General features: G+C 44.5%; 1 protein-coding gene across 1 annotated transcript in view; it reads left to right on the forward strand.

Moving 5' to 3' along the window:
- The window catches only part of LOC144143381 (nose resistant to fluoxetine protein 6-like), a 106,987-nt gene that overhangs the window by 64,918 nt on the left and 28,936 nt on the right, over positions 1 to 13,133 (forward strand). The window contains exons 9-11 of the mRNA XM_077675147.1: positions 1,619 to 1,784; positions 8,048 to 8,130; positions 10,145 to 10,267. Coding sequence (XP_077531273.1) covers positions 1,619 to 1,784; positions 8,048 to 8,130; positions 10,145 to 10,267 — 372 coding nt within the window. The remainder of the gene's footprint in view (positions 1 to 1,618; positions 1,785 to 8,047; positions 8,131 to 10,144; positions 10,268 to 13,133) is intronic.

Below are 13,133 nucleotides of genomic sequence, written 5' to 3' on the forward strand. Positions count from 1 at the left end.
GCGGGCACTGTCAAATGCTCGAAACTGCTGCCGCGAGTTTAATACACTTTGTAGAAAAGGACACGTTACAGCGGATGCTATTCTAAGTCGACGATGTACGCAGGGGTAAATGATGATGTAACCTATAGGTCCATGACTGTACCTTAGTTGCCGTCATGCCCATTCCGTCACGTGAGCCTGTGGTGTTGCTCACATGAAAATGGCGCGTCAAGAGTGCCGCAGGTAGTTCCAAGATACTGGCATGAAAAGTGCCCATTACAGGCAGTAAGCCCGGTGCGTATGTTTAACGACAGCGGTAACTTCAGAACCTAAAGGTATGCTACAAGATGCTGTGTATCTGCTGAGCTCCCTACCGCAAAGAATGCCGCTTCCGGTTATGACGTCAAGTTCCCTCCCCGTGGGGCTGTTTATCTTGTTGTCAGTGCGCTGGCGTGCAGTACAGCAGCACTGTCTATGGCTTACGTACTGGCGGAAACCCTGTTCATAGACAGGAGCTGGAACGCCGGAACGTTGCACGAATCCCAGTGTCCATGCTTGATGATATGGTATGCTTGCTTCGAGAAACTCCGTCCGCTGATGCGCTTAAAATTGTACGGCATAGAAACGCGATCGGACTTAGAATGCAGCCATCGAGGGCCCGTAATATGATTCGGCCTTTCTCTAGGGTATGTTAACACAGCTGATATATAAGTGCTTAACTTGTAACTCGACTTCTGATTTTACCAGTCTTCTGTAACCCTCACGTGTTCGATCGAATTCAGAGCTATTTAGACATTTCAAAGTAATAAATTATCCGCATTCACAATTAAAAATACAGATGGACATAACATCGAAGTTCCACCGTTCGAGGCGCCGCCTGTGCAGCTACACATTGTTGGCTAGAGATTTAGTATCGGTATGAAAGTAAACAACTGTCGGTTCTTAATAGAACAGCGTGTAGCGTACTAAGAAAGGTTATCAACATAATTAGCTCCCGAATTGTTTGGGTCTGCCTTCTTGACTGTGTAAGTCACAATTGTGGCAATGCGGCACTTAAACCTCGCAGTTTTGCTTTTTGCTTTGCTAATATGCGTGAGGCATGAAGGTAGCATGTGTGCAGGATGTTTCTCAATATGTGAATAACATTTTAGCGAGTGCTGTGTGCGAATTAGGACGGGAGAGATGTTTTCGTGAAAACAGCTGAAAATATAAGATAAATGTAAATGGAACTTGATTTCGGTGTTTAGGGTGGTGATCCGGTTGATTTTAAACTGTTGCATTCTGGTTATTAACCAGAATACAATTGACCAGTGCACGCATAATTTTTTCCCTAAATCAGCCGATTCATCAGTCTGTTTGTATGACCAATAGGTAATCAGTACATCAATCGAATAATTTATCAATCAATATACCAATCGATCAATTGACCAATCAATCAACTAGATTATTAGCTACAATGCTAATCGTTGTGCCATGAGAGGAGGACTGCACCATTTGAACGCGACACACTATCAAGAAAGTCAGGACTGTCCAGACTGATAGTTGGCAGGTCAGCTGCATTCCCCACGAAGTAATAAAATGCTGCTGTGAATGTGCAGCTACTTGGTGCTTTCACTCCCACCCTTGTTTTTTCTTTCAGGATGACACTGCCCACACTGGCAGTTGTGATGTGCTTCTACCTCGTGCCGCTGCTGGTGGATGGGCCCGCCGATCAGGACTCTTTGGCCATGCACCTCCGGAACTGTATCCAGAGGCCGTGGGTGCTGCCTGCGCATATCAACAACTTCCTCCCACTTCATCTTATGGTGAGAGGAAACATGCCATCGTGCTCCCTACGGCCGTCGCTTTCACGCACACTCTTTAAAAGTGGCAGTGGTTGCTTTGTGGCTAAAACGTCTGGCCATTGAAGACCAGGTCACGTATTCAACTTACCGTGACCTCAATACAATTTTTCGCACTCGTGTATAATTTCGAGCACCTGACGCCATTAAATTTTGCGCGTGCGTGAACACACTGCTCCCACGTTTATCGGGTCGCTTTCTTTTCCGTTGGCTTTCTTCCCCTGTTGGCTTTTTTGTTGGTTTCCTAGCCTGCCGTTTTGTGTTTCAGAAGCACTTCAAGCCCCATTGCCGGCCCTATCGTGGAATTTCGCACTGCCAGCTTGTGGGCGCGATCCCCTCACCTTACTCGCCCCTTGATTGTTTGTTTGCTCCACCACGTGCTCGGGGTGCATTTGAAAAAGGAATTACTTTACTGTAAAGAGCAGTTCCACGGACTTAAGAAGAAAAAACCCGTTCATCCCCGCACCAAATGCAAATGAACAAGAATACAACAAACATTTCATAACCGTAACAGCATCAGGCCTCAGTGATTACCCACTTGGAACCTGGCGTTTTGCAGTGCATTTCAATTGACAGGCATGAGCGGCATAGAAGTTTGCAGGAGATTCTGAATCATAGACTTATTCATGAACAGTTGTACGTACGTTAAGTGGCGAGTAGGCATCGAAAAAAAAAACACAAGAAGAGAATGACAGCGGGATAAGAGGTATTTAGCGACCAGAAGGACTTGTCCCGTTTCCTGGGAAGTTAAAGGGATTTTGGAACACTTTCGGTAAACGCTTTTACTCTTTCCTTCGCGTCTGGAATCTCTGCGAAAGCTATAGTTATCGTCAGCACGGAGCGGCACTGCGTGATTGGGTCGTCGCAGAAGATACACGCCTTCCGTTTCTTCTTTGCTTTTTATTGAGTAGGAGCTTTAACGCGCCGACGCCACACTGGCGATGAGGGGCGCGGTAGTGAAGGGCTAAGGATTAATTTTAACCACCTGAAGATCTTAACGTGCATCGAAATCTCGAACACACGGGCGTTTTCGCTTTTCGCTTCCATCGGAAAGCTACGGAGCATTGTCATATCGGCTTGAGTAGTTGACTTTGCCCGCGTCGGCTGAGCTATACGGTATTATAGAAGCCACTCGATATATTCTACGCCAGCCGCCGACATACTGGGCCGTGTTCTGTGATTCAAAGGCAGCTCTTCAAAGCCCAAAACGTGCCAGCTGTTTCAACTTTGAACGAAGCAAAGCCAGTGGTTTCAACTTTGAACGAAGTGCGAAGTAAAGTATCACCATCACTTCGCATACGTCTCTGGTCATCGTGTCACCCTCCAGTGGCTTCCAGGCCACAGTAACATCATGCGATATGAGTAAGTGGTTGAGGCTCCCCGCAGGTTCCTACAAATGAGAAACAGTGAGATTTTCCTCACGCAACTGCATGCCTCAACAATGACTAAAACATTAGCACTGACTTAACGGAACCGTTTATGGTCCCTGCCGGAGTACCACTACGGTTTTTTACGTGACATAGACCCATATATTACAATGAGACTGGCAGAACGTCTACGCCGCCTACTTGAGACGTTGTCTCAACGCAGCAGTTCCAAATTCCGACCTACATCGGATAGGCCAAACACCAAGCCCATATGGGATAATTGTGGCTCATCTGAAACTGTAGAACATTTATTTATTTATTTATTTATTTATTTATTTATTTATTTATTTATTTATTTATTTATTTATTTATTTACTCGTTAGAATACCCCCAGGGCCCGTAGGGCGTTACAGAGGGGGTGGGTACAACATTTCATAGTACACAAAGGAAAACAGACAAAGAAAAGAACAAGTGTCAGAAGCACAAAGAACGAAAGCATCATAAGTCAACTAAATAAATGGATATGTAGTGAGCAAACAACCAAATAAAAACAAGCATAGATAACGGAAACTGCATATACTTACAAAAATTGCAGCCTTGAACAACAAAGGGTCTGTTATCGTTACAACGGAAGAGGGAAGGTGGTTCCAATCGGCACATGTTTTCGGTAAGAAGGCTGCTGAAAAGAATTTCGTGCGGCAAAACAGAAAGGCAACCTTATGCTGGGGATCAATGCGGGATGAGTGGTACGATGGTTGTGAAATGAGGTCTCGCCTCATTGATGGGTTATGAAAAAATATGTATGAAAAAAAAATGAAGTCGCGCCAGTTTCCTCCGGACAGTTAAATTGGGTAGGTCAAGGTTAGATTGCATTTGGGATACGCTAGGATAGAGGAATAATTAGAACAAATAAAACGATCTGAGCGGTTCTCAACAGATTCTAATGCGTTGATTAGATTGTGCTTCACGGGATCCCATATATCGGACGCGTACTCAAGCTTTGGGTGAATTAGTGATCGGTAAGTAGAATTTTAAGGGATAGCGGAGCGCGAGAAAAGCTGCGGCGCATGTATCCCTGCGTTCGGTTAGCGTTATTACAGATGTTGGTAACATGCGTGTGCCAAGATAGGGTGCCAAGATAGGTTGTTGGTAATGTAAACGCCAAGGTACCTATATTAAGAGACATGCTGAAGGGGGACTGCGTTAATGCTGTAGATACAAGCGGGAGAAATAGATCGCCGGGTTTTTGCCATGCACTTAGATTTGTTAGAGTTGAGAGTCATAAGCCATGTATTGCCCCAGGTTGAGACAGTCTCAAGGTCTGCCTGTAGGAGTTGGTTATCTGATTCGTTGGTTATTTCGCGGTAAAGGACACAATCATCTGTAAATAGCCTCATAGAGGAGTTAATGCTGTCGGGAGATGATTAATATATATACGGAAAAGTAAAGGGCCTAGAACGGAACCTTGAGGTACGCCAGATGTTACTTTTGAAAGTGGTGGGTTATAGTCATTAGCTGTTACAAACTGAGTGCGATTAGTCCGAAAGCATTCAATCCATTTAAGTATGTGGGGGTCAATGTTTGAGGCACTAATTTTCAGGAGGAGTAATTGTTGAGGTACTGTGTCGAAAGCTTTTTGAAAGTTAAGAAAAATGCAATGTACAAGTGAGCCGTGATCTAAAGCTTGTGTCGAAAGCTTTTTGAAAGTTAAGAAAAATGCAATGTACAAGTGAGCCGTGATCTAAAGCTGATGCTATGTCATTAGTAAATATAGAAGTTGGGTTTCGCATGAGTAACATATTCGGAATCCGTGCTGGCAAGGAGTGAAAAAAGAGTTACATTCTAGGAATGATACCAGATTGGAGCAAATTATACGTTCTAACATTTTACAAGAAACACTGGTTAGGGAAATCGGTCTGTAATTGAGAGGAGATTGTGTGTTACCAGACTTGTGCAAAGGGACCACTTTCCCCACTTTCCAGTCGAGCGGCAAAGTGGACCTCTGGATAGATTGTGAAAAAATTTGGGACAAATAAATTGATGAATACAATTCAGCATTTTTTAGAAACTTTGCGTTGATTTCGTCTACGCCACAAAAAGAGGATTACTTAAGATTGGGAATTAAATGTTGCGCTCCAACGGCATCAATGGTCACTAGATACATAGGTAAAAAATCCCGACTAGGCATTTGTGGCAACGCAGAAGCAGAACAATCCGAAAAAGAACTAGCGAAAAAATCATTTATTGCAATGCAACAGTCTTCACGCGAACTGGCTGCCCGTCTGAGTTCGTAAGCGAGATGTTTTTCGTTCGAGAGGACCCCTCAGTGCTTGAGAAAGTTATTGAATACGCACTAACCAGTGGTCTTTACAAGCTGGTGTAATAACCTGGACCGATACCTATAAAAATCGTCGCACCTATCTCTTCACAGTTTTTGCGAACTATATGTTCACGGCCTTTAAAATGCTATCCACCATTACAGGTGATTGAACTTGAACATTGTTCTTTTTCCGATTATTTCCTCCCTTCCTTCATGTCCCTTTCGTTCCCCAACAGGGCATTCATGCCCCCTCTTATAATAAAGGCATTCCTCCTCCTTCTTTTCCCTAGGTTTAACAGTTTTTCAAAACTTAGAAGGGTTGGTTGCAAGAAGTGAGGGAAGGGTATTATTTAAAAAACGCCCTTGGCTTCCTTTATAGCTGTTCTGTACTCGGAAAGAACGGATAGATACACGTGCCAACGTGCGGACGAGTTAGTCAGCTTTGCCTGACGGAACAACCGTTTCTTATTATTCCGCAATTTTTTTAAAAAATCAGTTGAGAACCAAGGGGATTTGGCGACGCTGGATAACGTATGTGGGAATGTATCGAGTTATTAAAGATTAAACTTTCATTCTGAACAAGTTCCAGTTTTGTTGAACAGTGTGATCAAAGAAGCCATGAACAAAACTCTCAAAATGCGATTCGAGTCCTCTGTTCATTGATTCATAATCGCCACACGAATAGTCTCTTATTGTTTTCTCATTGTTTGAACAACCCCTTAAAAATTAAGGAACCTGTTAGATTGAAGTGCATGAAACAATGGTCACTTAGGCCTGGTATATATGAAACAGAATGCACAAGGTCTAGTACAGTTGTAAGAATGAGATCAAGAACATTTCATGAAGTAGGGCCCATTCTTCCAGGCTGCGTATACGAGTTAGGTGAGGTTAAAGTCTTCGCACAATTCAACGAAAAATAAACTGTCGGCTGACGTTGTGCTTGATGAAGAACAAGGAAGTGCCCAGTTTATTTTTGGGAAGTTAAAATCGCCTCGGAGAACAACAGGTGTATGCGGGTGCCTTTTGACAATATCACTTAAAACATCATGCAGTTGCTCACAAAACAGTGGTGTCGTGCTCGGAGGGCGGTAACAGCCACAAATTATGAAATTTTGATAGTTCACATGGACGCAAACACAAACAAATTCTAAAGGTGATGCTATTACTACTGGGCTAGAAACTCTATAATCAGCTACGGCTATAAGGACACTACCTCCTGGCGATTCGTCTCAATTACATCTGTAAACAGTGTAATTATTTTCACAATCGAACAGCTCTGCACTTGCAATGCTAGGGGTAAGCCAGGTTTCGGTTAACACTTCTACATCAGCGGCACAGTCATCAAAAATTGAAGATAATGCATCTCGTTTGTTAAGAACACTTCGTACGTTAGAATATAAAAATGAGTAGTTACGATAAGTGGCCCAGGCGTGCACTTTGTTAGGATAAAAGCGTATCTTAGTCGGCAAGCGTAGCGGAGGTCGAAGCCTCTGATGGGTTCTGCGCATGTGTATTCAGCTCACAAATGCTGTCTGTTATCGGAGAGTACACAAAGCATTTTTTGTTAATGTACAGCTTATTGTACTTCACGGTATACTTCTCACCACTCGCCTTACTGGAGTGCTCTACTTATGGCGAATCGAGGTTCCGTTCGCAGCGTAAAAGAGATTGCCTCCACCTTGGACCATTAACACTGAGACTTCTGTTTGGGCCACGGCCCTCTTCTTTTGCTCAGGCCTCTTCTTTTGCTCACGTCCGCATTACTCGAGTTTTTCGTGGACATTGGTGTACATACGACGTTGTAGCCTACCCTTCATTGCAAGAACTTTTAACTCAATGCCCTGAAGCAAAACTGTATTTTTGTTTTTGTTTTATTTTTATTCTTTTCTATAGATACTATTCTTCTTAACTACACCTACTGCCTTTTTCCCCTTTCCTACTTTCTCCGCAGAGTAGCGTGTCGGCGAACTCATGTCGGCAAACCCCTTTGCGCTAAATTTTCTTTGAGGTGCCGACTTTAAAACGTCCGTGTGTTTGTTTTACCCCAACGCACGCTACCGACCAACCGTAGGGATAAAATGGGCAGACTAAGCTAGTAGCGACGCCAAGAGCAGAATCTGACCCGAAATATGTGGTCCGCGCTGGGACATTGCGCAGCCCAAACCTGAAGCTTTGCATTGTGCGATGGTACGTAGCCGATCCACTGTGTCGGTCAAATCTTGCGTCGGGCCTCGTTATTCTTCAGATTCGCTCTCTTGTAAGCAGTGATTGGCCATTTTGGTTCATGGGGGCAAAGCAGACCAAGGCAAGTTTTCTAGCGTTGTGTTCAGATATTTCCTTACGACCTAAAATAGAAGGCAAAACATAAAGAGCCACAAAACACCCAAGTAGTTCAGCGGTTCTTTTCATCGATAACAACGCTTATAAAATTTTGGTAGCATTTACATTCATCACTGTCCCGAATCTCTGTGCGTAATCAGTAAACAATTATGGTTTACAGTATTATTGGTCGGTTTTAACTGATTGAAATTTTATTTCAGTGCCTCAACCACCTGTGGTACGTGAGCGCTGACATGCAAATATTTATGATCATAGCGCTTCCCACAGTGTTGATGATCGCTAGGTAAGCGTCTTTTATCTGTCATTGCTGCTTTGTAACTTATCCGTACGTGCGCACCCTTTTTGCTTTTATATGTCCCGCAAAGACATTTCAGTTTCAGTTACAGCTTTTGTTCATTAATATGGGACCTCACTAAACCCCTTTACCTTTCGTGGTAAAATATAGAACCTAAATGAATGAATATCCAAGTAACCTTAATAACAAAGCAATTCAAGGAGAGGGAGCACACGCAAGAAAAGTTAGAAACAACAATGAAATAAAACCACAAAAAAAGGCTAAACCAGAAAACAATTCTTTTTAGAAATTGGTATCTAGTGGAGCGTACTTTAAATAACCTGCCGCTTCTTTTGTTCATTGCCTTTTTTTTTCTTTAGCGACATTTCAAAGTGACTGGTCGGTATTTTTTTTCTGGGGGGGGGGGGGGGGGGGCGGAGGAGGGTGCAGACATCGAAGCCGCTTACCGTTGGGGCTTAGCTTGCAATTGATTATCAATAGTCGCTAGCTGAGGATAAGCAAAGTTAGTACTTCTTCCCCCCACCCCTGCCTTTCCCGCTAAAATATTTCGCGGGGGGTGTCGGCCCCTTGCCTCCCCGCCCCTAAATCACCGTACGACAGTGCTCATTGCTATTTTAGTCAAAAGACACGCAAGGAGATTGGCTTGGGCACAGTGCAGCCAGTTTACAAGCAGAGAAGCAGAGCAAAATTGCTGCGGAGGGAACAGATTCGGCGATGACGACACTTATACGTACAATTTGGCAAATGGGGGTCATTCCCGAAATGTTGTTTTTCGGACGTAGGGGTTGGTTGCTTTGCAATTAACTGGTGCTTCTCAGAGTCTAATGAGCCGAAGGACTGAAATTGTTCATGGGAATTTTGTAACTACAGTAGGACGCCAGCAGACGTAGTACAGCGAAGGCAGTGAATTAACTATGCTTTACTGCTTCGATATATGCTTTAAGTTTGTCCTTGAGATCAAGTCCAGTCTGCGTATTCCTGACCATCAGTACGCCTTCTCTGCGTCATGGGAAAAGCGTATTGTACGTAGGTGATTCCTAATAACGAGAAGTGTATACTTCAGGAAACTCGGCACGCTCGGTGTAAACGCCCCCAACTTGTGCCTGAAAACAATGCGAGCTGATCTCGTGGGCCAAGAAAAACGGCATTGCAAGGTTAGCAGCTGTAATCTTGCCTTTGTAAAAGCTGTATTTTTCCCCCGTATTATTACCGGAGACCGCATGAGTGTGCGTTTCCTTCCTTTCTCTGTCCAGAACAAAGCAAAAAACACCAGGAAAAAGCCGAACTGCAATGTATTGAGCAGCGTCTGGGGCGGGCATTGTCCTTCTTCTATTTCTCTTTATAGAGAAGTAATTCGTGTAGCGCCATGATGAGGTTCCCTTTCGGCTCGTTGATCTTTGTTCGACAGAAGTCAGGAGGTCCTTGACGTAAGCTTCGTATTCCTGGTATAGTAGTGAAAATGGGGGACGGTAGGCATTCAACGACCATTTAGTTGCCGGATGGTCGTTAACTCAAGAACTTTTGTGGCCTACTCCCCAATTATTTGGTGCGAACAAGTTTTTTTTTTTGGACAGTCCGCCCATTAGCCACCAAAAATATTGTCACTATAGCCAACCTTACATTTTCTTGGTTCAAGGTATGAATATATTCGTACTGAAACTGCCCATTTATCAGGCCAGGGCGCACTATATTACAATTAAATATAAAAAAAGTTATTTCTTTTGTCTTCAATTATAGTTCACGGGCAGCCAGGTCACGTGGGAGAACTACGTTTCTATGAGCAATAATGGCTACTGTGTCACATTTATCATTACACTGTATAGCCCCACAAGGGACTGTGCACATTTCCACAAGATTCTGGAAAACGGATGTTTTTTTTCTTACGGAAGTCATGGCCCGTAATATTCATCGTTTAGTAACATACATAAGATCCAAAATAAGACCCTTATCCGCATCCGTGCACTACGAAGTAATGCACGCATTCGCTTTTATCCCTCTGAAGGTACCCGAAGACTTCGTTCGTGGTTTCGTCCACCATAGGGGTCCTCTGCTCTGCTCTCACTTCGTATCAAATCTACAAGTGGGGACTCCCGTACTCCTTGACCGTTGGGACACCTCACCTCAAGTACGTTTGTATGCGGACCTGAATCGTACGTGCGCTTACCCGTAATAGACTGGCCCACCGTTGTGCAGCCACGTGATCTCGAGGTTGTGGTGTAGACTCCTTGCAACAGTGGCCTGAGTCTGAATTGCTTTGTTTAGGCAAGCACGACATGCGGCCGCCTCTTCTAGCATCAAGAAATGCTTTTTAATCGATCACGGTGGTTGCCTCGCATTTCCCATGGTATTCTGGATCACATTAAGTTGTTTATTGTGGTCGGCTAGCTATTTGTTTTATGACTTAAATTATGCATAAGCTATCAGTGGTTTTAGCAATTACCAAGTTTTAGGATGTAATCCGGAGAAGTTTTAACCAGAAAAGGAAAAAAATTCTTCGAGTAGGTCGATCTTTCTTCGACGGTGTATTAAGTAAATAAAGTATTAGCCAGCTTAACTAGTCGTAGAGGACGCAAAAAAGCAATACTTTGAACGGAACAAACAGATGTTCATGCCACAGTTCAGCTTTTTTCCGCATCTCCCTCAAGTTCAGTCAGCATATACCTAAAAATGAGCCCATCGATTTGGTCACAACCCGCTCTGCATTTTAGGTCGTACATTCACGTTACGGAGTCCGTCTCTTTCGTGTGCGGACCCACGTCACGTACTGCTCAGCCTTACTTCAAGTTTTATGCTGGCCGCTGAGCCCAGAGAAAGGCGATCGAATTGCATTTCTGCAGGGTCTCTTGTTAAGAATTGACTGTTCTCACTCGCCTAAACATGGAGAAACATATAAAAGCGAAAGCGAGATTACCTAACCACAAAAATAAGAAGCGTAAGTAGTTGACTGAGAGTGCTTTGTACCACAGCTGTCAGACCAGCGGGGGCCGAAGAGCCCGCTGTACTCGTTGCGTCGTTGTTACGAAGCAGAGTGAATCCCGAAACGGCAGCCTAACAAGCATAGGTCGGCAGTCTCACTCACGAGTGCACTGACATACTCCCCCTCACAAATAACGAGTGAGTGGTGAGCGCGCCTCCCCATCATTTCGCGCTGGTGAGGGAGAGTAAGAGCGAGCGCCACTCGCAGTGAGTCCCGCACAGCACTCGGGAGTGCGAGCTCTACTCGCGGCGAGCTCCGCTCACCACTTGCGAGTAGTGATCCGAACTGTAGGCCGAAGTGTATGTAGTCCCCGCCATGCTTGCTATGCTATCTCGCTCAAAAGGGTTTCCGAGTGTAGTATTTCTCACATTTTCTGCCCCACATGTAGATCGTCGTGTACATGCCGATAGCGTGCGGAGTTCCGGAGAGGTACTGACCGCTGCTGATATTCGTAATTGCGCCCAGCACTGTGGGGTGTGGCGAATTGTTCACTTTTGCGGCAATCGGTTATCGTAATTTGTGAGTGAGTGAGTGAGTGAGTGAGTGAGTGAGTGAGTGAGTGAGTGAGTGAGTGAGTGAGTGAGTGAGTGAGTGAGTGAGTGAGTGAGTGACAACATGTTTATTCGTTTGACCTACGAAAAGCATGAACGCGTTGGTGCTACCTGTGCCGCTGTTAGGTACCACGTTATCGTCGTTATCGCCGTTTCCACAGCAACAGAAAGTAATGCTCTTGTGGCCATTCCCTCTCGCATTGGTTTGCAGTCAGAGCTTTGCAATCGAAGCTAGTCACGCTTGGTACTAGAAGAATACTGAACGTTCCCGCTTTTGGAATAGAAAAGAGTTTGAAATTGCATGGTACGGGACAAGCTTAGTAGTATCGCCTGTTAGTGCACCATACGCGACCATTTCAGTAATTCCCGAATGTTACTTTTGTTCGTGGGCTCCTTGCTGGACAGGAGCACATTATTCATAACGAATAAACTGCCGAGTTTCGCAAAGCTGAGGGGACCGATTGACGACGTTAAAACTCAAAGCGTCGGGTTAGGCCTAAGGTAACGTACTCGCATACCGGCGTTCGCTTCACCTTTTACTGATGCTTCTCACACGTCATCTGCTGGGGCGCCGGTGTATGATCGCAGATTTCAGTGTATGCCGCATGATGGCGCGACCGTTGTAGGCTCAAGCAAAGAGGCCATATAGCGGAAACCTTTTTCACCTCACCCAACTGCTACCTCTGTAATTAGCATGCTAAAATTACTCATATGGGCCTTCCTGAATGTCCCGAACCCACGTTATTACTTCGAAGGCCACAACTCCCTCACCACGTCTACCTGTAGTAGGCTGGAAAAATCGAGCCTTCATGGCATGGGGAAGCGTGTTCGTCTTGCGTTCCGGAAGTCCAGGATTCGGTTGTCATCGTTTCCTACGCAATTTGCTTTACGGTGCTTACAAGAGCTTCACAGGTATATTTGGTCTCCCCACAAGCATTTTTAGTTCTTTTTGGTTTAACAAGGTGTACTGCTGGGCGAGTTGGTAGTTCATTTTAAACTAGCTACAGCACGAAAAGAAACAACGACATGAGAAAAACGACGGGACGAGCGCTTTCTTTCTTTCTAACACGTGCTGTTAGCACGATGGGTGCGTATAAAAGGGGCAAGCTTCCTGATAATAAATTTTTTTGTGGTTGTTGTAGTTCCGTAATACAGAAAATGGCGGTCCCATTAAAGAGCAGATATATTAAAATACACATGTGTGATCCAATAGGGTTTGAACCCGGGTATGCACAGTAGTAGCCCATTGCTCTATCAACTGTGGTATGTCGTTTTTTTCCTTTATTGAACTGTCATAATTCTGTTCTGTTGTTTATCTTAATTGCGGGTCTTCTACACAAAACTGTTGTTTATCTGTTGTTTATCTTAATTGCGGGTCTTCGTGGCACATACGCACTTGCGGGATTGGCCAGGAATCGGCAGCTCTGAGGGGCAATGTGCCTGCTTCCGAACATTCGCAAAAC

Source organism: Haemaphysalis longicornis, unplaced genomic scaffold (genome assembly GCF_048455015.1).
Source record: "Haemaphysalis longicornis isolate Haplotype H1 unplaced genomic scaffold, Haemaphysalis longicornis Haplotype H1 scaffold_1, whole genome shotgun sequence".
In the NCBI taxonomy this organism is placed as follows: Eukaryota; Metazoa; Arthropoda; class Arachnida; order Ixodida; family Ixodidae; genus Haemaphysalis; species Haemaphysalis longicornis.